Here is a 22382-nt window from a genome sequence, read left to right as displayed (position 1 = left end):
AAAATAACAAGTGCTATATGCATAAACACCCGTTTATTGATACACTAGTCTATCAAAAACACGAATACTGACGATGGAAGACGGTCTGGTATGCTTCAAATGTGATGACGTTTTTCATCAAGCCGAAACATATTTCGAACATCTTACTGGAATTCACGGATCGTTGCCATATTCTACTTACCATTGTACAGTGTGCGTACCCCGCACTGTTTTCCAGTGCGACATATATTAAAACAGCATTCTACATCGTTCAAAAACGTCAAATTGACTGAACAACAGGATCTGTTTATTCAGAAAAGTAGTGCCATCATCGCTGAACAACCTGGTCCATCATCAGTAACATTAAGCCCAGTAAATGTACAAACGTTAGAAATATCTGCCGACAATGACGAAGAAATTATGGAAATCAGGAATACGCTCAGGCAAAATTTTTTAAATTTTACTCTAAATCTTTACGCTAAAAAAATATTACCACGAAAGCAAGTTTTAAATTTACAACAATCGATTACATCAAATATTGTAGGACCTATAATAAATGCCTTTGAACAGGTTAGTCAACTTACAGGTAGTCCAAATGTTAAAAATTTGCTAAGGGATTTGAAAGATCCATTCGAATTTATTAGGACAGAGCACAGGTTTAACTCAGAGTTGAAAACTTTAGAATTAACAGAAGAACCACGTGTATTAAAATATGTGGACAAAGACGGTAACGGACAAGTAAAAGGTTGTCTCACACCAATCAAATTTCAAATAAGAAAACTGTTTGAAACGAAGAGTAATCTGAGTATTACACTTGATAATATAAATACTTTGGAGTCGAATCAAAATATTTCGAGTTTGATTAATGGGTATGCATGGAAGACTATAAAAAGCGAGTACAAAGATAAATTAGTTATATCATTTCATCTATTTTCGGATGACGTCGAGATTAATGATGCAATTGGTGCTCATTCCGGTGTACAAAAAGTGTGCGGTTTATATTATAACTCCTACTATGCCCACATATTTAAATTCTCGTCTGGCTAATATTTTTGTAGCTGGCTTCCTTAAAAGTAATGCTATTTCACAGTTAGGACCATCAGAATCGCTAAAGGAGTTGATAGATATATTTGTAGATTTAGAAACAAATGGTTTAAATCTAAAACTAAAGGGAAAAACAGTTAAAGTATATTTTGTTCTAGTTAGCTTTTTGGGAGATAACCTCGGAATTAACGTTCTTTCAGGGTTTGCTCCATCATTCAGTTCGATGTTTTTCTGTCGTTTTTGTAAAACTAATAAGTATAACGCTCAAATACAAATTATAATAGATGACACGTTGATAAGAACTGTCGAAAATTACAATGAAGATAAACATAGAGACTTCAAGGAAACAGGAATCGAAGAACCGTCAGATTTAAATAAGCTTACTTGTTTTCATGTTGTAAACAACCAAGTGGTTGAATCATGCATGATTTTTTTTCGCATGGCATTTGCAATTATGATTTGGCTATCATTTTAGAATACATGATTGTAAAATTGAAAATTTCGCTCAAAAAAATTAATTACTGTATTCAAGTCTTCGATTTTGGACCCACGGAAAATAGAAATAAGTTTCGTAAAATTACAAGGCAGCACATATCTAAAGTAGCTTTCAAGATGACTGCTCGCGAGATGATGATGTTTATTCATTACTTCCCGCTGCTTTTTGGTACACTTTTTCCTTTAAACGATAAGGTTTGGGATTTTGCTTGCTCATTAGTAGAATTGGTTGATTCAATACTGTTACCTAGGTATACAACAGAAATTCTAGATGCTTTGCAGGAACAAATTGTATATCATCATACCTTATATTTAAAACTTTTTAAAACTATATTAAAACCCAAATATCATATAGCGTTACATTATGTACAATCAATCAAACATGTAGGTCATATCCGCTATATTTGGTGCTTCAGATTTGAAGCATTTCATCAAATATTCAAACAATATTGTAGAAACATAACGTCCCGTGTTAATATTTGTCTAACCCTTTGCATTAAAGCTGGTTTAGTATTTGCAAATAATTTGAAAGACAATAATTTCATTCCACCCATTATAAAATACACCAAAACTAGGAAAATTATTGCTTCCGAACTTAGAAATTTTTCATTACTTGAAAACATTTATAAACTTCCTACTTTAAATATATCTACTTGTAATTTAGTAACATACAAAGGGACAGAATATCGATTGGGATATTTTTTAACAATTTCATCGATCAACATGAACAATATACAACTCATGGAAATTTTAGAACTGATAATATGCGGCGAAGAATTGTTTATATCATGCAAAGAATGGTTGATTCAGGGCTATATACATACTCTTTGTTCTTTTGAAATCATGGATAGCCTTTCCAGATATGTTATATGCAAAGCAGAAGAATTTGATGGACCCCCAATACATGTGTACAAAATTAACAATAAACAGTTAATAAGATTAAAAAAATATTAGGTTACGTACAGGACTATTTTGAATAAATGTCTGAACATTTCAAAATGAAATAAATCTGTGACTTCGAAACAGCGGCTATCTATAGATATGCTTATTTGTAACAGCAGAAGAAACCACTAAGAAACATATTGTTCGATATTATATAATATAACCAACTTATGTTATTTTATAAGAAAAGAAAACAATTCCAAAATGTAACATTCTTGTTAAATTATAGGTAATCTACAATATGTATATATATTATATATATATATGTTGACATAAACGATTGTTTGTTATTTGAATTGTGAGATAATGAGAAATTGGTCTAATTTAGTTTTATGACCATTCACGTTATATTTACTCCGAATGAATCAATTGAATCTTGCAATAAATGAATGTGGTGCAGCTGGAAGTATACTTGCAGGTGCACCACATTTATTTATTGCAAAAGATTCGCTTGTTTCATTCGGAGTAAGTAAAACATGAATGATCATAAAAACTATAAAATTTATAGTTGAGATGACTACGCTCATGGTTATTTCAACAATAGCTAATAACGTCATTTTTACCATGAAATTGTCACGACAACCAACTCGTCACGTTCATTGCGTGTTTAAGATGACTATTTTCTTGTCAGCAATACCATACAAAACCTGGTCATGATAACAAATGCATTGTTATGATAACAATTTTATAGTTTTAAATTATAGTTGTCACATTCATGCATGGTCATTTTTACCATAAAATTGTCACTGCAACCAGCTAGTTCCGTTTGATTTTTGTCCAAGATGACTATTTTATTGTCAGTAAAACCATACAAAAAGAGGTTAAGATAACTAAAGCATTGTAATGATGACAATTTTATGGTATACAGATTATAGTTACCCCTGCTATGCGTGGTCAACCGTACCATGCGTGCATTGTCCAAGCTTATAGTCGAAATAACCATGAAAATGTTGTCTAGACCAGTTTTCCCAGTCGGTTGAAAACCACCATACTTTTCTGGTCAAGCTTACCCCTAAAATGGTAGAATTTACCATGAAATTTTTCTGAGTGTTGGATTGCTCTCTTCACTCCTAGAGTGACTATATATAGAGTGGCGACAATGTCAAAATTGGAATGATAATTATCTGTCAGTGTCATTCCAATCGAGCAAACGACCAATCCAACGCGTATGCAGAAACGAGAAAGAAAATAAGCATTGCTAGAGCATTGCATATACTTTTGGGATGACATGTCGCCACTCTGTATATAGTCACTCTATCCTACATGAGAAAGAGATAGCAACACACCATGCCCTTGATTTTGCTCCGCAGAAAGTACTGACAGTTTTTGTACACTAGTTTCCGCATATCTCTTACTGTGAGTATTTCTAGTTTCCGCGTATCTCTTACTGTGAGTATTTCTAATAAAAACCAAACAATCAGCAACTTCGTAGTCGCGAATTGACACGTCCTGTCCTAGTTTCGACATAGAAGTCGGCCATGTTGAATCTGTGAATGAACTTACAGACTATACAGTAATTCCTGCACAGTGCGCCACTAAAATCGCTCATCGGAAAATTGTGTGTTTTCAGATTTTTCTGCAGAAAAAAGTGTTCAATCGCTAAATTTGATTAAATAACGTCAGTATCTTGGTTCCAACAATGTCACAGGCATTACCAATTCGTTTTCAGGAGCATTTACAGGTAATTCGTCAAGTTTGCATACAGAAAATTTGTAAATTTGAATTGTGATCAATAAACGCCCCTTTCTCTAAAAAGTATATTCTGCGATATTATGTTGCAAATCGTTACGTTTTGGTTTATGTTCAGCTGTACCAAAATTTTTCTACAAGCTTTGATTGTTATATTCAACCATTTTCTGTAACGAGTTCCTCGCAGTAGAACCAAATTGCGTTTTATGAGTAAAATGATTCATCTGACATCAGTTTAAGAACCGAGCGTCAAGCAATGTTAGAAAATGGCATTAACATAAAAAGTAGTGTCTCGAGTGGTACGTTTAGGGGATCTGTCAGGTAAACTAAATCAGTACCTAAGATAACAAAATTCAGCCAAGTTATCAGTTAATGATTGTTTCTCGAACCATGTTACTGTTAAACAAATATTTTTTACATCGTTATAAAGAAATGTTCTGTGCATCCATCTGCAATAATACCAATAATATCTACTTGATCATCTTATTTTGTTCCATGTTTTGATTTTTAATTGATAAACAATTTTGTTAAAGTAACAAAAACTGCCAATTATATCTTCTATTCATAATCTACGTCAACGAAAGTACGGCCGGTTGGCGTAGAACTACGTCGGGTGAGTTGTTTTGCAATAAAACCTTGAATATTAGCCTTTTGTTACTTGCGCCAACTTTGATTCCTAGGCATGCTAAAACAGAATAGTATTCTCCTAAATACTACCGCCACTTGTCGAAAAACTTACAAAACTTTGTCCGTCTATTGAAAGATTTTATGAACTTTGTTGAAAACAGTAACTTTCTTGTCAGAATCCCGATAAGCATAAGCATTTTTTTTTGTTAGGGCGGACTTAGACTACTTTCTGGCTTTAGTTTTCAGAAGGTCGCTTAATGCATGCAAAAGGGTTGATTATGCGTCCTTTCGAAAACTAAAGCCAGCTTTGTCCATTGAATTGAACTTTTGTAGTAAAGCATAAGCATGGGATAACATCCGTGTGCTACTACTCCGTTATTGACCAGGACCGATGAAAATTGCACAATGATGGCTGGAATCAAGAATCCCATCAAGAAGACTGGCAACTCTGGCAAAAGTCGAGCGACAGTAACAGCAATGCTATCTGCCGAGTTAAAGTTGAACCTTCACATACTGGTGTGTGTATATTAGTATTGCGACATTTGCCCCTATTTAGACTACCCCGATTTACACGATTATCACTGTCGAATCTCGCACACGATTTCGCTCAAAGAAAATGAAGTGAAAAAGAAGGGGAAGAAGGAAAAAGAAGTCAAACTCATTAGTAGATCAAACTAAAAGTAACTCTAGTGTCAGATTAACAGTGCAAAATGCGGTACATTGCATTAAATAATTATCACGGTAGTCTAAATAGTCATAAAAGGGGCAATATATGGATGTACACAAACACGTATGCAATGCATTGCCACGCTCGCACACATCGTTTCCCACCAATGTACACACAGCTTCAACTTGTGTCTGGAAGGGTGCGCTATTGCTTCTGTTGCTCGTCATTTGTATGGGCACGAGGAAGAGAGGCCAGTCTTCTTGATGGAATGTTTTTGGTACTACCGAATGAATATTTCTAGTTCAATTACATAATCACCTTTATTGTTTACGGCCGTATCCTGCATTCGTACGAATAGTTTGTTTCGAACGAATCGGGAAGCACCTTTCGAACGAATATCATTCGAACTTTCGAACGAATATCATACGAACGAAAACAAGAATAAGGGTGAATATTTATGTTGGTAAAACTTTAAAGCCAAAAAAAGACAAAACCATGATGGGTGCATGTATGGGGTAGCCACCGTCACCTCAAGGGTTTCCTATTATATGCAAGTAGAATTACTGCAGAATCGAATTTATATACCCAGCAACTTTCATGTCAATGCTGTTCGTGAAGGACCAAAAGGGGTTGGGTTTATCTATAAGCAATGTCGCTTACATGATTCCACGGGAATATAAGACCCTTCTTTCAGCATAGACCTCCGGTTTCTAGATATGAGTGATTCCACGGAGTTTCGCAAATCGATTTTAATTTGTCATTTTTGATTTAGCTTAAACTTTGCATAGCTGTTATGTGAGTTCTGGCAGTACGGTTCAGAATTGTTGTTTTTATTTTATCGCTCCGCTGCTTTCGAAATTTTCAGTGTTAAAAATCAGTATTTATTTCTGCAGTTTGCGCGAGTGTGTTGTTTAGTGCTGATGGCTTCCTAATCCCACTGATTTACAAAGGATAAGCACGGATAAGTATATTTTCAAACTTAAAGTCTAGATAGAACTAACAAAAGGGCGAATGTCGCAAGCGTAAACAAACCGAGTGAGGGTTGAATTTCCTATGCTGGTCCAGCAAAAAATAACTCTCACCCGTTTTGTTTACATTTGCGACATTCGCCCTTTTGTTAATTCTATCTAGAAGTAGTTTCCAATGACATGTCATAGAAACCCTATAAAAAATAATTCGAGATGCCAATGGATCATTGAAAAAGCTAAACAATTTCACAGATGGCTCTAGCAAAGACATGTTCTGTCAAACATACTCGACGAACGTCTATGAACGACTGTCAAACTGCCTTGCAATCTGATTCGCTATGTGCGCGAAACGGCAGCATATTACTAGAGGATTTGCCTGTAATGTGTAATGTGCAGTAATTATTATTATTTAGGTAGTCGTGGAATCGAAACCACAACGAACATTGCATGGATTATTGAAGGTACTAGAAGACAACTAGTTGCTTCTGGTGCTGGCGGACAATTTAATGTATATTACCGCCAGAAGCAACCCAGCTAGCACCAACTCGTATATCAATGTACGAAAACTATCGTAAATATCTCCTAACAAACTCGAAATCGTAACTAAAGCTGGATAAAGTGAGATCAAGTTGATTTTTGCTCGTATATAATGATAATGACTGACATATATACGATTTTCAGCACAAAATCGTAGAGTAGTATGGAGCGACTTGCGCTTAATCGGATATTATCGTATATAAATACTTGTATAGTCGTAACGCTCAAAATTATTCGTAATCACGTATATCGCCTCCAAAATAATACGGATATGCCAATTTTGCGCATGAAATACGATTTATTTAGTATGTATATCTGTACGTAATGCTGATTTTTACCTTTTTTATACATATGAAAATGCTAGCTGAGAAAGTATTGTCACTGCAAAACTGGCTATTTTCAATGATCCACTGCTCAGGATTGCTAATAAATTTATCAGAAAATTTAACAAATCAGGAAAAAAGTACCAATCCGGCTTCCTGTGTCGGAAAACCGGCCTTTTTGCAGGATTGACCGGCCACCGGCTTTGCCGGTGAAAAACCGGCCGGGCCGGCCAAAAACTGGCCACTTGGCAACCCTAATAAAGCTTTGCAATGCATTTTACACTGATTAACTTGAAAGATTTATAGCTCTATCGTGCAAAATTGATGTAAATAAAACTGAAACGGATCATGTTGAAAACAATCAAGTCACACTGCTACAGTATATTGCTCAGTAGCAAGTGCTGGCAGTTTTTGTACACTGATGCCAAATCGTTGGCTTTAGTTTCCACGCATCTCTTACTGTGAGTTAGAGTGACTATATACAGAGTGGCGACAAGTCATCCCAAATGTATGCAATGCGGGTTTTCCAAGGTTTTTCTTTCTCTTTCCTGCATACGCGTTGGATAGGTCGTCTGCTCGATTGGAATGACACTGACAGATAATTATTCCAATTTTGACATTGTCGCCACTCTGTATATAGTCACTCTACTGTGAATATTTCTACAATGATCCATTGTTTTCGATGTTTATTGACGAATATGGGTTTCGTTTGACATGTAGTTGGCGCTACGGTACAGATGATGCTGTTATGCATCAAAATTAAAATAGTTAAGCAGAGTTTTGAAATGTGTAGCATAGCAACTGAAATGTTCTCTTCGGCTGTATTTTGATTAAAATTATAAAAGCGGATAATTTGAATGAATGAAATGTCGTGTTTAATGCAATGTCTCCAAAATAGAACTTAAACGGTATATATATAAGTTAACGACGGATCCAAAGTACACGCACCGAACGACAACCAACCAACTCTAACTCAGCGATCAATCACCTGTACAGGAAAACAGTCAGCAGTTTTGATACCTAGCAACACCGGACGATCGAAGGCAGCGAACATCAGTGCATGCAACGTGACATCGCCAGGTTTTGCAGGCTTAGCATATTTTAGGCAACAGACTAGGGCAGTGAGTACCATAAACGATTCCAATAAAACCATTCCATTGACGACCACTGTGGCGGACAGTACTTAGTTTCCTTTTTTTAAAAACTCCTCGTATGTAACCCAACTCTTAACTGGCGCAGTCGGCGCGGATCTCGAATAGTTTTATCTTCCGCTAAGGTGCGTTCGCGAACGAATATCGCGAATTTGTGAAGAAAAGTATTTGAAATCCGTAGGAACCTAGTAAATTGTAACACGAACGAATATCGTGGATTTGTGAAGAAAATAATTGAAACGAACGAATATCGTGGATTTGTGAAGAAAATATTTGAAACGAACGAATATCGTGGATTTGTAAAGAAAATATTAGTGATTTGGTAAGGCCAACAAGATGGAAAATACGGCAAGGATAATCCTAACAATATTCCTCTTAAACACCAACATCCCACCATCCTACCAACAATCCATTCAAATCCACGACATTACCAACAACGCAGGAGCGTTGCTTTTACAAAGGAGGGAAGGGAGAGTAATTGCTGGGCATGATAGACTATTGCATATTATCGATTTCCCACAATTCGAAATTTCCGTATCAATTATTGAAAACGTAATCAATCAGCTAAACAATTCATCCAGTGATTTCTCAGGTATCATCAGAACGAAACTAAAAGAAATTAAATCATTCTTCAGCTTGTTACATATCAAATCAAATAGAAACAGACGCTCAATTAACATGTTAGGAAGCGCAATCAAATTTATTACAGGCAACCTAGACGCAGAAGATATGATTCTAATTGACAATAATTTGAATGAGCTTAGAAAAACAGGAAATTCTCTGATAAAGCAAAATAATAGACAGATAAAAATCAACACAAAATTCGAAAACAGACTTCAACTGATTAACAACGAAATTAGAAACCACCAAAGCATTTTGCACAACATAATCGAAAAAGATGATCACATTATATCAGAATTTCAAAAACTATCAATCATTCTACAGATGGATACTTTCCTAGAAACTCTTAAATCAATCGAGTACGCAATAATGTTAGCCAAATTAAACATTGTAAGCAAATTTTTACTGACACCTAAAGAATTAGGGATAATAGCACAAGAGATCAAGAATCAGGGCTTAGAAATCAATAGACTTGACGATGCCAGTGGCTACCTCACGACCACCATAATCTACAAGGGATCAACATTAATCATCAGCGTAAACATTCCGCAACTAGTTACCACATCCTACAGAAAAATCATCATCGAACCATTACCTCTTCTCAATCATACAGCCAAGATACCCTACAAAACAGTATTTATGAATGAAATGGAGATTTTGGCAATCAACTCACAATGCCAAGAAAATCATAAAGTTACAATCTGTGAACGGACACAATTAACCGATATCAGCGATAGCCTATGCGAAGCACCACTTTTGCGAGGCCATCATGGTAATTGCAACCTTTCAGAAAAACCTCCAACTTCAGATATAAAAATGCTAGCCCCAGACACACTGTTGGTTCAAACCGTTCACCAAGACGTAAAAATCAACAGCACCTGCGGCGTCAGCAACGAAAAATTAACCGGAATCCACCTAGTAACATTCCGCAATTGTTCAATATACGTTGGAAACCAGCTCTATGAAAATTACGAACTTCAGTTCTACCAACCAATAATTCTTCCACTGCAACCTGGGAAAATAAAACCCCTGCAAATCGAAAGGCATGTAAATTTTACAGAGCTGCACGAACTCAATCTACAAAACAGACAACACCTAGAAACAATCGACGAAAAACACTTAGTCGGTTTCACATCGCTCAGCATTACCATAATTTTCATGATCGGACTTATAATTTTTGGCATCATCAAAATTCACCAGCTAACGGAAACAGGCGATTGCTCGGGACGAGCAATACTTGAGGAGGGACGAGTTAACGACGGATCCAAAGTACACGCACCGAACGACAACCAACCAACTCTAACTCAGCGATCAATCACCTGTACAGGAAAACAGTCAGCAGTTTTGATACCTAGCAACACCGGACGATCGAAGGCAGCGAACATCAGTGCATGCAACGTGACATCGCCAGGTTTTGCAGGCTTAGCATATTTTAGGCAACAGACTAGGGCAGTGAGTACCATAAACGATTCCAATAAAACCATTCCATTGACGACCACTGTGGCGGACAGTACTTAGTTTCCTTTTTTTAAAAACTCCTCGTATGTAACCCAACTCTTAACTTATATATATATATATATATATATATATATATATATATATATATATATATATATATATATATATATATATATATATACCCAGTAAACCATTTGATTTGTATATCTCAATTACTACTGAGATATACGAAATCATATCTGAACGAAAAAGTTATATTTCACGCCATATAAGAACATATATGTACCAAAGTGGAGGCGATATACGTGCGAAAATTTTGACAACTATTTGTAATTCTATTTTGCGTAGTTTTTATAACACGCAACTAAATACTCCTGAATATATGATTAAGATATAATCAAATATTGCAATCGTCTATACTGCTTTATAATTCACAGTCATGAATTGTATATGCAGACACGCACGACTGCAAAACAACTTATTGTTCACTTCGGTTTGACATACTCTAATCATTATACAATTCCAATAAGAAATTGACATGAAAACGATTTAATGTGCACTTTCTATTACGATTTTGTGTTATCTGGGTATATATATATATATATATATATCTATACCTATAAAGAAGGATTTCTGTCTGTCTGTCTGTCTGTCTGTCTGTCTGTCTGTCTGTCTGTCTGTCTGTCTGTCTGTCTGTCTGTCTGTCTGTCTGTCTGTCTGTCTGTCTGTCTGTCTGTCTGTCTGTCTGTCTGTGTTCCTTATAGAATCAAAAACTACTGAACCAATCGGCGTGAAAATTTGCATGTAGAGGTTTTTGGGGCCAGGAAAGGTTTTAGTGATGGTTAGAGACCCCTCCCCCCACTAAGAGGGGGGGCTCCCATACAAATGAAACACAAATTTCTGCATAACTCGAGAACTAATCAAGCAAATAGAACCAAATTTGGCATGTGGGTGTTTTCGGTGACAAGAATTTATTCTAGGGTAATTTGAGACCCCTCCCCTCTTTATAAGGGGAATTATAACTCCTCTCCCCTTTAAGAGGGGGGTTTCCATACAAATTTCCTCATAACTCGAGAACTAATCAAGCAAATGGAACCAAATTTGGCATGTGTGTATTTTTGGAGACAAAATTTTTTTCTATGATGAATTGGAACCCCTCCCCACTTTAAGTGGGGGGGGGGCTCCTATACAAACGAAATACAAATTTCCTTATAACTCGAGAGCTAATCCAGCAAATGGAACCAAATTTGGCATGTAGGTGTTTTTGGAGGCAAGAATTTTTTCTATGATGAATAAGAACCTCTCCCCACTTTAGGAGGGGGGGCTCCTATACAAATGAAATACAAATTTCCTCATAACTCGAGAACTAATCAAGCAAATAGAACCAAATTTGGCATGTGGGTGTTTTCGGTGACAAGAATTTATTCTATGGTAAATTGAGACCCCTCCCTCTTTATAAGGGGAATTGTAACTCCTCTCCCCTTTAAGAGGGGGGGCTTCCATACAAATTTCCTCATAACTCAAGAACTAATCAAGCAAATGGAACCAAATTTGGCATGTGAAGGTTTTCGAGGGCAGGAAAATTTTCTACGGTGAATTAGGACCCCTCCCCACTCTAAGAGGGGGGGCTCCTGTACAAATGAAATACAAATTTCCTCCTAACTCGAGAACTAATCAAGCAAATAGAACAACATTTGGCATGTGGGTGTTTTTTTTGGTGACAAGAATTTATTCTATGGTGAATTGAGACCCCTCCCCTCTTTATAAGAGGAATTATAACTCCTCTCCCCTTTAAGAGGGGGGGCTTCCATACAAATTTCCTCATAACTCGAGAACTAATCAAGCAAATGCAACCAAATTTGGCATGTGAAGGTTTTCGAGAGCAAGAAAATTTTCTATGGTGAATTAGGATCCCTCCCCACTTTAAGAGGAGGGGCTCCTGTACAAATGAAATTCAAATTTCCTCATAACTCGAGAACTAATCAAGCGAATTGAACCAAATTTGGCATATGTGTGTTTTTGGAGACAATTTTTTTTTCAATGATGAATTGGGACTTCTTACCTTTTTAGGAGGGGGGGGGGCTCCCATTCGAACGAAATACAAATTTGCTCATAACTTTAGAACTAATCAAGCAAATGGAACCAAATTTGGCATGTGAGAGGTTTAGATGGCAGAATTTTTTTTCTGTGGTGTATTACGACCCCTTTCCCTTTTAAGAGGGTGGGCTCCCATACAAATGAAATACAAATTTCCTTATAATTTGAGTACTAATCAAACAAATGGAACCAAATTTAGCATTTAGGAGATTTTTGAGTCTTGAATTTATTTTATGATAGTTAGAGACCTCTCACCCCTGTGGTAGGGGGATATGGTCTCTCATACAAATAAAACAGAAATTTTTGCGAAACTCAAAAACTAATCCAACTCGAGAAATTCGAGACTCTTCCATAAAACATTAATCAATAACAAGACCACAAAAACTATCTATAGTAACACTAGACCATTCAGGACGAGCCGGTCGCGAGTGTTGCCGGTGACCCGCCGTCGGAAGCGCCGCCCACTGGGGGGCTTGCAAAACTCGAGATAGTGACAAAGATCATCCGAGATTCATGATTTATGTACAACACAGGTTAATTTGTGGCAATACGAAGTTTGTCGGGTCAGCTAGTATATATATATATATATATATTTATATATATACCTGTATGAAACTGTAGAGAGCCGACAATAAACTGAGGCGATAGAAAAATGAGAAATAAAGATAGAAGGTAAACTCACGTGTGTGCACGAACGCTTGGACAACCAATAAATTCAAACTGTCAGAAAAGTTAAGGCAAAAATTAACTTTTTAGAGCGTTGCATGAGAGCTGATATTCGCTTAACTTTTCTGAACAATTAACTTTTCAGAGAGTTAACTTTTCCGAGAGTATACTGTATATATGACACATTCCGCCGTGACGTTACAACGTTTTGACTCTTCTTTGCACAGTATTTGTGCTTCAGCCGGGAAAATCGTTATTATATATTTGGAAAGAGCATAAAATTTCCTATTAAAAGTGAACAAATTAATAGCATTTGCTTTACCTAGATTGTTTTGGAAAGCAAATATGTAACGTGACGTTACAACGCGCCAGAAATTCGTCTGTTGGTTCTTCTGTTAAAAACATGAAAATTCTGCTCTCTTTCAAATTTTATCTAAAAACTTTCTTCTATGATTTGATAAGAGATGAATACTGAACAACCTGCCATGTACAGAATTCCGATAATCAGTGAAATTAATTTTTAACGAGCTTTTACTTTTTGTGACGTTACAACGCTCTGCTTTACACAGAGAGGGTCGTAGCTCCGTAGTAACGTCACGAAAAATCTGTTCAGTTAATATTCGTCAATTATCATTGTTGCTGCCTTCTGTATATAACAGATAATCCAAAGACGTGTTGTTAGTATGTCTTTCACTATTTTGACTACGTAATTTTGGGGTTGTTGACAAATTACGTCGCGCAGTGGGAGTAATTCTAAGAAAGTGAGACATAAGTAATATCATCGAAACCTTAAGACATAGCATAATAGTTGCTTCTGTAAAGTTTCTTCATTTAAAATGCACTTTTCAGTGGTGAAAAAATATTCGGACATTAGGGTGTCCTCAAGCAGATACAAAAAATATTTTCTTTATTTTAAGTCAGAAATGATTGCTGTCTACAGAAAATTTGTAGTAAAACTAATTTTAAGAAACTTTGTTGAATACTGAAGATTTCTATTTCTTACATGAAAAAAGTTATAGAGAAAAACTCTTAGGGACACCATCAAAAATAGTTTTTTTTATCTAGCGCTTTAATGACGCTTCGTATGCCTTGCAAATGTTCTAAGAAATTGGTGATTTAATTAAATTGCCCATTTTTGTCGAAAATAGTAGACCTCTATCTTTTTCCCTTTAGAAGCTATCACTGTTTTTTTTTTATTTTTACATGTACTCTTCAAGGGGATGTATCTCGGGGGAGAGCAGCTAAACTCCCTTGTTTTTTGTGAGTCAATTCATGCTGTATTCCACCATGTACAACTTAGAGTAGAACTCTGTCGAAAATCTAAAAAAAGTTATGAAGGCAACCGTAGGTGAACATGTAGAAATAAGAGAAACAAGGGATAGCTCCTAAAGGGAAAAAGATAGATCTCTACTATTTTCGACGAAAATTTGCAATTTGATTCGATTACCAATTTCTTAGAACATCTAAAAGGCGTACGAAGTGTTATTAAAGAGATAGATAAAAAAACTATTTTTAAGGGTGTCCCTAAGAGTTTGGCTCTATAACTTTTTTCATATAAGAAATAGAAACCTTCAGCACTCAACGAAATTTCTTGAAATTAGTTTCTCTACAAGTTTTCTGTAGACAGCAATCACTTCTGACTTGAAATAGAGAAAATAATTTTTGTATCTGCTTAGGGACACCTTAATGTCCAAATGTTTTTTCATCACTAGAAAGTGCTTTTTAAATGAAGAAACTTTTCTGAAGCAACTACTATGCTATATCTTAATGTTTCGATGCTATTACTTATGTCTCACTTGTTTTGAATCCGTCCGGCTGTCCGCCGTGACGTTACAACGCGAGCTTCAATCAGTTGTAATTTAGGTTCTACTTAACTTATCTTCATTCTTTAGGCACCGTTTTAAAGGTAATTATGAGTACAAAGAGAATACGGATTATTAGATTGTTCGAATTTGTACTTTTCTGTATGGTTAGTTTTAACCAAGTTCTGAAAGCCAATGAGATATGCCACAGGTGAGAAAAGAGCTTCGATGTGTTTCACTGATTTTTCCTTGAATTTTTTTTCACCAATGTATGGTTTAACATATAACAAATTTGTTTATTCAACCCGAAATGAAATGAGATCAATTTTATCTATCAAATAGGAGCAAATCAACACCAAAAATTCATCCAATTCCAACCTGGACTGGATAAATAAATTCGCTGTTTTAGAAACATATCTTCATCCTCACCTTATATATGCTCTCATTGAGTAAAGCAACTATCAATCTGTCAAATATGAAATGGTTCGCATTCTGAACTGATTTTAACCACTCGAGGAGAAGAAACCATCGAACTATCAAATTTTAACTAAAAAGCTAGGACAGGACGTACCAAGTGTCAACCGCGGCGTTGACACAAAATTGACCCAATTTCTGATTACCTGAAAGCGACGAGCAACCGTTGACTGGAAAATATAACGCGGTATCGCTTTCAGTGTTGCTGAAACTCATTAGTGGGAATAGGACAATAAGTTATTATTTCCGAATTTTGATTTCTTTAGTATTCTGTAGTTTTATGCTTAGTTCTACATTAATTTTGTTTGTACACGAATTTTAATTTTCAAAATGAAATGCAAAACATGATTTAGGTTGCATAAACTGTAGCGTATTCGGGAGCTGTTGTTCGACAAACGAAGTTATTCTTAAAATAATATGTGCAGGCAACAGTGGTGCAGAGTGTAACAAAGAATATTCAATCGGGATGGCGGTAATAAGAAGAAGAGTAAGAAGCCAGATGGCACGTCCTGTCCCAACTAAAAAGTTAAAAATTTCGCGAAATGGTTCACAGCCGTAAAAAGAGTAACGACTAGAGAGCCTGTTGATGATAGCGATACGCCATCCAAGAACATTTTTTGAGCAGATTTTTCTGAATTTTTAGCAGCTTTTTATGAATTATTCAAAATAAAAGCTTCAGAGAAAGGTTCCTCGAGTATGTTGTTATTATAGGGTAACCAACGTATTTTGGACCCCATCAGCAGCTGTACATAATTTGGACACTTACAGCAAAATCAAATGGAAGTGTCCAAATTACGTACAGCTGCTGATGGGGTCCAAAATAGGTTGGTTACCCTATATAGCACTGAGAAACTCGAAATCTTTAATTTAAATCACTGGTTCACAAAAGAATTAGCAATAACAGACAACAGCAGCATAACTATTTACGGTACGACCATTAACTGTGGTAAAATTATCATGAAAAGGAATTACATATCCAGATTTTATAAAAGTTATTTATTCCAAATACCTGTTGATCACAGAATAAGGGACGATTCAAATATGACGTCCACCAAATTTCTGCTTTTTTAGACCCCCCTCCCGCTCTGTCCGAATGTGTCACAAAACACAACCTCACTCAAAAAAATCGACACGTCGCATCCACGTGAAAAATCATGTAAAATTCTGTACAGCAACTTACGTGAACTTCATGTACTAGTTAATGGGAAAATTGATAAAATTTACCGGGATTGCACGTAAACTGGTTAGTATGAGTGCGAGTTACCAACAATTCACGTGAATGTTACATGAAAAGTATGATGGATGAGAATTACCTATGTTTTCACGTAAACTTGACGTGCTGATTTTTTTGATGGCTCTCCTCCCCCCTTCGGGCGTCACACAAACCTAAAATAGAAATAAAGAGCGTGTTAAAAGTGAAAAGTGGTTTATAAAAATAGCTTAATCTTTTAAGAAATTAGATTAAAAGATTAAATGATTAAAAAATCATAGAAAATAACAGTCGCGTATTTTCTCGAGAAAAAGAGATTTAAATTTCTAGATTTTTCTGGATAAACTGATCTTAAAGTTATCTTTTTAATGAAATTATAAAAAGATTCCACGTTTTGCTAACTTTCTGCACCCAGTGAGTAGACTGTTACTGATTTTTTACAGATTTTTTTTATCGAATTGCTGCATGTAATTTTATTAGTAAAAAATATTTCTATGGGCATGATTTATGAACTGCGAACAAAGGCTCTAACAACCTTCAATTGCAAATCGTCACAAATCAATGCAGAATTGAAGTATTGGTTTCAATTAAGGAGCACCACTCCACTTTAAAACAGCTTCAATCTGCATCGGCGAGGCAGGTTTCACTACATCGTGACGATAGAGTTTATTTTGTACTTGTCTATCAAATATTTAGTAAAAGGCTAGAAACTTTGATTGCAAATGAACTGAAATTGATTTACATATATCCTTTAATGTAACGCATGGTACTTATAATTAATCTAGTGTAACATAGGCAAATCGTGCCCGACTTTCGGTGCCGTCAACTGAAACAATTGCCAGCTTCAATTGAAGCTTGCTTGAAAGATTCTGTTCAACAAATGAAACAAGTCGCTTTTTGAGTGAAGAGAAGGAAGGAGAGAATCAGCGTCATTTATTTGTTTCGACGTCGAATGTCGGGTCCTCTTGCGATCTTCTGAAGTAAGATAAGTTCGGAAATCGAAATAAATCGAGTTTTTGTAGCCTTTTTCTGAGAATAAATTTTCTTCGACGGATGTTACATTTGCCTAGATCCCCTCCCCCTCTCTGTGACAACCTGTCACAAAGTTGAAACCCCCCTGTCCCCCATAAGCAGTGGACGTCATTATTGAATGATCCCTAATCTGTGCGTGCGGCAACACTGACAGACGCTGCTGCATTGTTGCTAGATTCTTTGTTTCAGATGGCGACTCTCTAAGTCTCTCTAATTTTATCATATCAGGTATTTATTTAAGATCAAAATTGCTTTTTCAAAAGGGCCTAACCAACAATGGTGCTAATCCATTGAATATTTTATATTGAAAAAATGATTTATTTGATCAAAATAGTGTCTTCAGCAAAGTTGTAGATAATGAAATTGCCTTTCTAAAAAAAATATGTGCACCGTAAAAAAATTTCTTTTATTGAAAAAAAAAAGAAAAAACTAGAGTTAAATATCTAAAAAAGTGCATTTTTTAAAAATTTATGTTATAATACTTATTATTATGCTTATTATAATTCTCATCATTAGAAAAAGTTATACACTGTACAAAATTATTTTTGGTGAAAATAAAAAAAACATGAAATTTTCAAAATATTATAACTTATTTGCCCATCATCCGCCAGCAATGAAACTTTCAGAAATAGTAGTGTATATTGTTACCTTTAACATGTCAAAAATAAAAATTTTAAAAAATGCAGTTTTTTAGATATTTAACTTTTTAGCACAGACAAACAGATATAACTCTTGAAAGAAAAATCAACAAAAATTATCGTACCGCACGTTTAACCTGAACACCAGCACGGTTGTATAACATTTCGCCGAAGACCATATCGCGGAGTACCGTTTCGCGGAATACCATTTCGCGGAAAACATTTTCGCGGAAAGTACCAAAACGCCGAAAACCCTTTCGCGGAAAGGACTATTCCGCGGAAAACTGTTTGGCGGAAATAACCATTTCGCGGAAAACCATTTCGCGGAAAATATGGTTTCGCGGAAAACCATGTTAGTAGCAAACGTTTCCTAGATGATTCAGGGCGAGCCGGCCGCAGGCAACGGCGAGTGTTCGCCGGTGACCCGCCGTCGGAAGCGGAGATCACATCTGTCTAGGTCTATTCGTTTTCCTAGGTCTACTGACCTCTAGTTAGTTTTCCCTAGTCCTCGCATCGATTTAACTTTCGTTGAATACAAAGCGGCGAAGCCGCTTTTTGCGGCTTCCAAACTGAATGAGCGGTGGTTCTCCGCCAAATAGTACTTTCGGCGAAAATTTTTTCCGCGAAATAGTACTTTCCGCAAAAATGTTTTCCGCGAAATGGTACTTTCCGCGAAAATGTTTTCCGCGAAACAGTATATTCCGCGTTATGGTCATCCGCGAATTGGTTTTCCGCGAAATGGTATTCGGCGAAATGTTATACAATCCACAAGCACCATCTGTGATAGACATTTCCAAATATCACATAACAATAGGGGTATCCCTCGAAGTAACAAGTATTTTTTTATAGGGAATTCCCCTTTCGTCAAAAAGCGCCACTTTGACCAAAACGGAGACATTCCCAACTAAGCTAAGAAATGACCGTTTATTTATCGATGCGAAGAATGGAAAATGAGTGTTGTCTGTTTGTCTGTGTTTTCAGTTGCATTTAGTTAGGCCATTGCAAATCATTTTCAAAGTTTTTGTCACCCCCCCCTTTTTTTATGAAATCAATCGTTTGTGGGCTCTATAGCCTGAAAAACTCTAAAAATGAGTGTACGAGTTGAGTTAGGGGAAGACGGGGTAAGACGGCCCCCCTAAGCGAATAAATTGCTAGCATAAAATGTGTACGAAAATTCACCTTTTCTTGTTCCACACATGGAAGAGCATTCATTTATCTACCCATAAAAATTATATAAAGAATTAATTAGTCTATTTTTCCGTGATTTTTCATCAATTTTCGAAACGTCTAAAAATTACTCGTTCACAACCAGGCGGGGTAAGAAGGACCACCGAAGGGGTAAGACGGACCATGGCGGAGAAAGGCGGATTGTGGCAGATTTGAAGGTTTCTTTGAGTTGTAAACACAATTTCAATATTATTAACTAAGTAAGAACAAGTTCTTAAGGGGTTTTAGGTACATCCTAAAAGAAGGTATAGTTTAATTTAGAGACCTGCTAAAAGAAGGAATTTTACTACTAGCTCAATTTTGAAAATAAGAGTAGACGTTATTTTACTCCACTGGTTTTTATTTACTCTTTTCTTGGCGTTGTTTTGTTGATTTGTCAGCAGGACTTTTACTCTTTGAATACGCTTCACTTTAGGTGAAGGCAAAGAAGGCAACACATAAAAAGAGCCGTTAAGTGACTTGGGATCATCGAATTTTGATTCCGTTAGATACAAATTTACATTGATTTTGTTATTCGAATGGCACTTGTTGGCTTCTTTTGACGTGGGAGGCTCTGTGTTAGACAGGATGTTCTCAGATTTAGGAATAATTTTTATGACAGGTTTACTCTATTTCGAAAAAGACACTGATGAAGCCTGCAAGTCGTAAACGAAATGCGTATCTGTCAGAATAATAAAAAAGTTAATCAAATTCAACAGGAAAAAAGTTGGTTTTTTCATTCAATATTTTTAAAATCTATTAAGACACTAAACAGAAGAACTTTAGGCAATTATGAGCACTATAACATCGTGAACATCGGGTTTTCTAAACCAATTTGTGATATTTCCCGTGTAAACAAAAAGATTTTTCGCACAGCGCGCAGTGTTTCTATTGCCATAGCGAACCGTCAAAAAGCTTCGTTAATTTTTTCTCCGATAGTGCTTGCCTCTGCCGTTCGTGTGTATAGAATCATCGCACAAAGCGCAACAATGGATAAAAAATACTGCGGCGAATGCAAGCAAGAAATCAACGATCTTGAGCCATTGCGCTGTGGTTGCTGCGAGGCCTTTTTGCATATCAGCCAGAATTGCTGCGGTGTAAATTCCCGTGGACTGAGAGAGGCTTTTGCCCAGGGGAAACTTCTACTAATTTGTACTACATGTAGAAGTGAATTACAAGGCCGCAGCATTCGTGCTTATATTTCCGACACTCAGCCGGCACCGCTTTTGTCATCCGATTCGCCAATTTCATCCAGTCTGCCAGTGCAAGTACAGCAGCTTTCTAATGTTGTGGAAGCGCTGAGCAAAAAAATTGATAGCTTGTCTTGCTCACAATCTCAACCGATGTGGCCTTTGCCTAGCACACCCGCCGGGCCTAAGCGGAGTATGAAACGGCGCCGTATGGAAGATCAAATAATTGTGCAAGCACCGTCAGATTGCGGCACTAACAATGTTGATCTGAGTGATGTCTCCGTTCCATTCAGTGTGCGCAACGTCGGCAAGTTTTGGCTATACCTCTCCAGATTGAATCCTCTTATCACGGACGACGACGTGCAAAAAATTGTGGATCGCTGCCTAAGTGCTCCTGCACCGGTCGAGGCGATTCGTCTAGTCGCTAAAGGGAAAGATGTGTCTGCATTATCGTTCGTGTCGTATAAAATCGGCCTCGATCCTGACATGAAAACCAAAGCACTGGATCCATCATCTTGGCCTTCAGGATTACTATTTCGTGTGTTTGTTGATCAGCCAAAAAACTGGGATCGACGTACTATTCACCGCACCCCGGAGGCGGTATAAATAATCAAAACCAACTGCGATCTACAGAGGAAGGTGGGGCCCTTTGGGTTCCCACCAGAGGCGAGTACATTGACGGTAATTTTGTTTCTCACACACCTAATAATCACATGTTGCAGCGTGACATTGATGCAAACGAGCGGCTCTGGATCTATTACCAGAATACACGTGGATTAAGGACGAAAATAGACGACATCTTTTTGACAACACGAGACAGCAATTTCGACATCATCATCTTGACGGAGACTGGGTTAGATGACTGCATCAACTCGTTACTGCTTTTTGGACATTCATTCAATGTGTTCCGTTGCGATCGCAGCCAGTTAAATAGCAATAAGAAACGCTTCGGTGGGGTACTGATTGCAGTGTCACACGAACATCGCAGTTCGATTTTTGAGACTATGTCTGGACGTTGCTTGGAGCAGGTATGTGTTCGCGCTACCGTTCGTGGAAAGAAGTTTTTAATATGCGGCCTGTACGTTCCGCCTGATAGAAGTAATGACGTAGAAGTAGTCGAGGCTCATATTTCATCGGTTTCTGAACTGTGTAGCAAATGTTCAGCCGATGAAACGATTTTAGTATGTGGTGATTATAACCAGCCACGCATTTTTTGGACTAATGGGCCAGACGGAGTACAGGCAGCCAGAAGTTCCAATCTCTCTAATGCCAGCGCAGCACTTATTGATGGTATGGATTTTCTAAACCTGCGTCAAGCAAATTTGCAACTGAATCATCTCGGCCGTGTGCTCGACCTAGTCTTTTGTTCTTCGGAACAGCAGCTGGTTACTGATGTGTGTGACGCTCCACTGCTGCTCGTTGATCCACACCATCCGCCTTTAGTCTTATCAATGGAAGCTGCTGGAACGAGTAATTGTTCCTCGATGGTTGGCAGAGCGAATAGGTCCACTGCATTAAACTACCGTAAATTGAACTCTACTGCTTTCTCGGACTTTTTTTTGAATT

General features: G+C 36.8%; 1 protein-coding gene across 4 annotated transcripts in view; it reads left to right on the top strand.

Moving 5' to 3' along the window:
* Positions 1-3919: 3919 nt before the first annotated feature.
* The window catches only part of LOC128744243 (clathrin heavy chain), a 356313-nt gene continuing 337850 nt past the window's right edge, over positions 3920-22382 (top strand). For 3 of the 4 annotated variants that reach the window (XM_053841098.1, XM_053841097.1, XM_053841096.1), the window contains exon 1: positions 3920-4141. In XM_053841098.1, the coding sequence (XP_053697073.1) occupies positions 4100-4141 (42 nt within the window). In that variant the 5' untranslated portion in view covers positions 3920-4099. The remainder of the gene's footprint in view (positions 4142-22382) is intronic. The other variant, XM_053841099.1, reaches the window with a different exon arrangement.

This window comes from Sabethes cyaneus, chromosome 3 (assembly GCF_943734655.1).
Source record: "Sabethes cyaneus chromosome 3, idSabCyanKW18_F2, whole genome shotgun sequence".
Classification (NCBI taxonomy): Eukaryota; Metazoa; Arthropoda; class Insecta; order Diptera; family Culicidae; genus Sabethes; species Sabethes cyaneus.
This window is presented reverse-complemented; position numbering and strand designations above follow the sequence as displayed.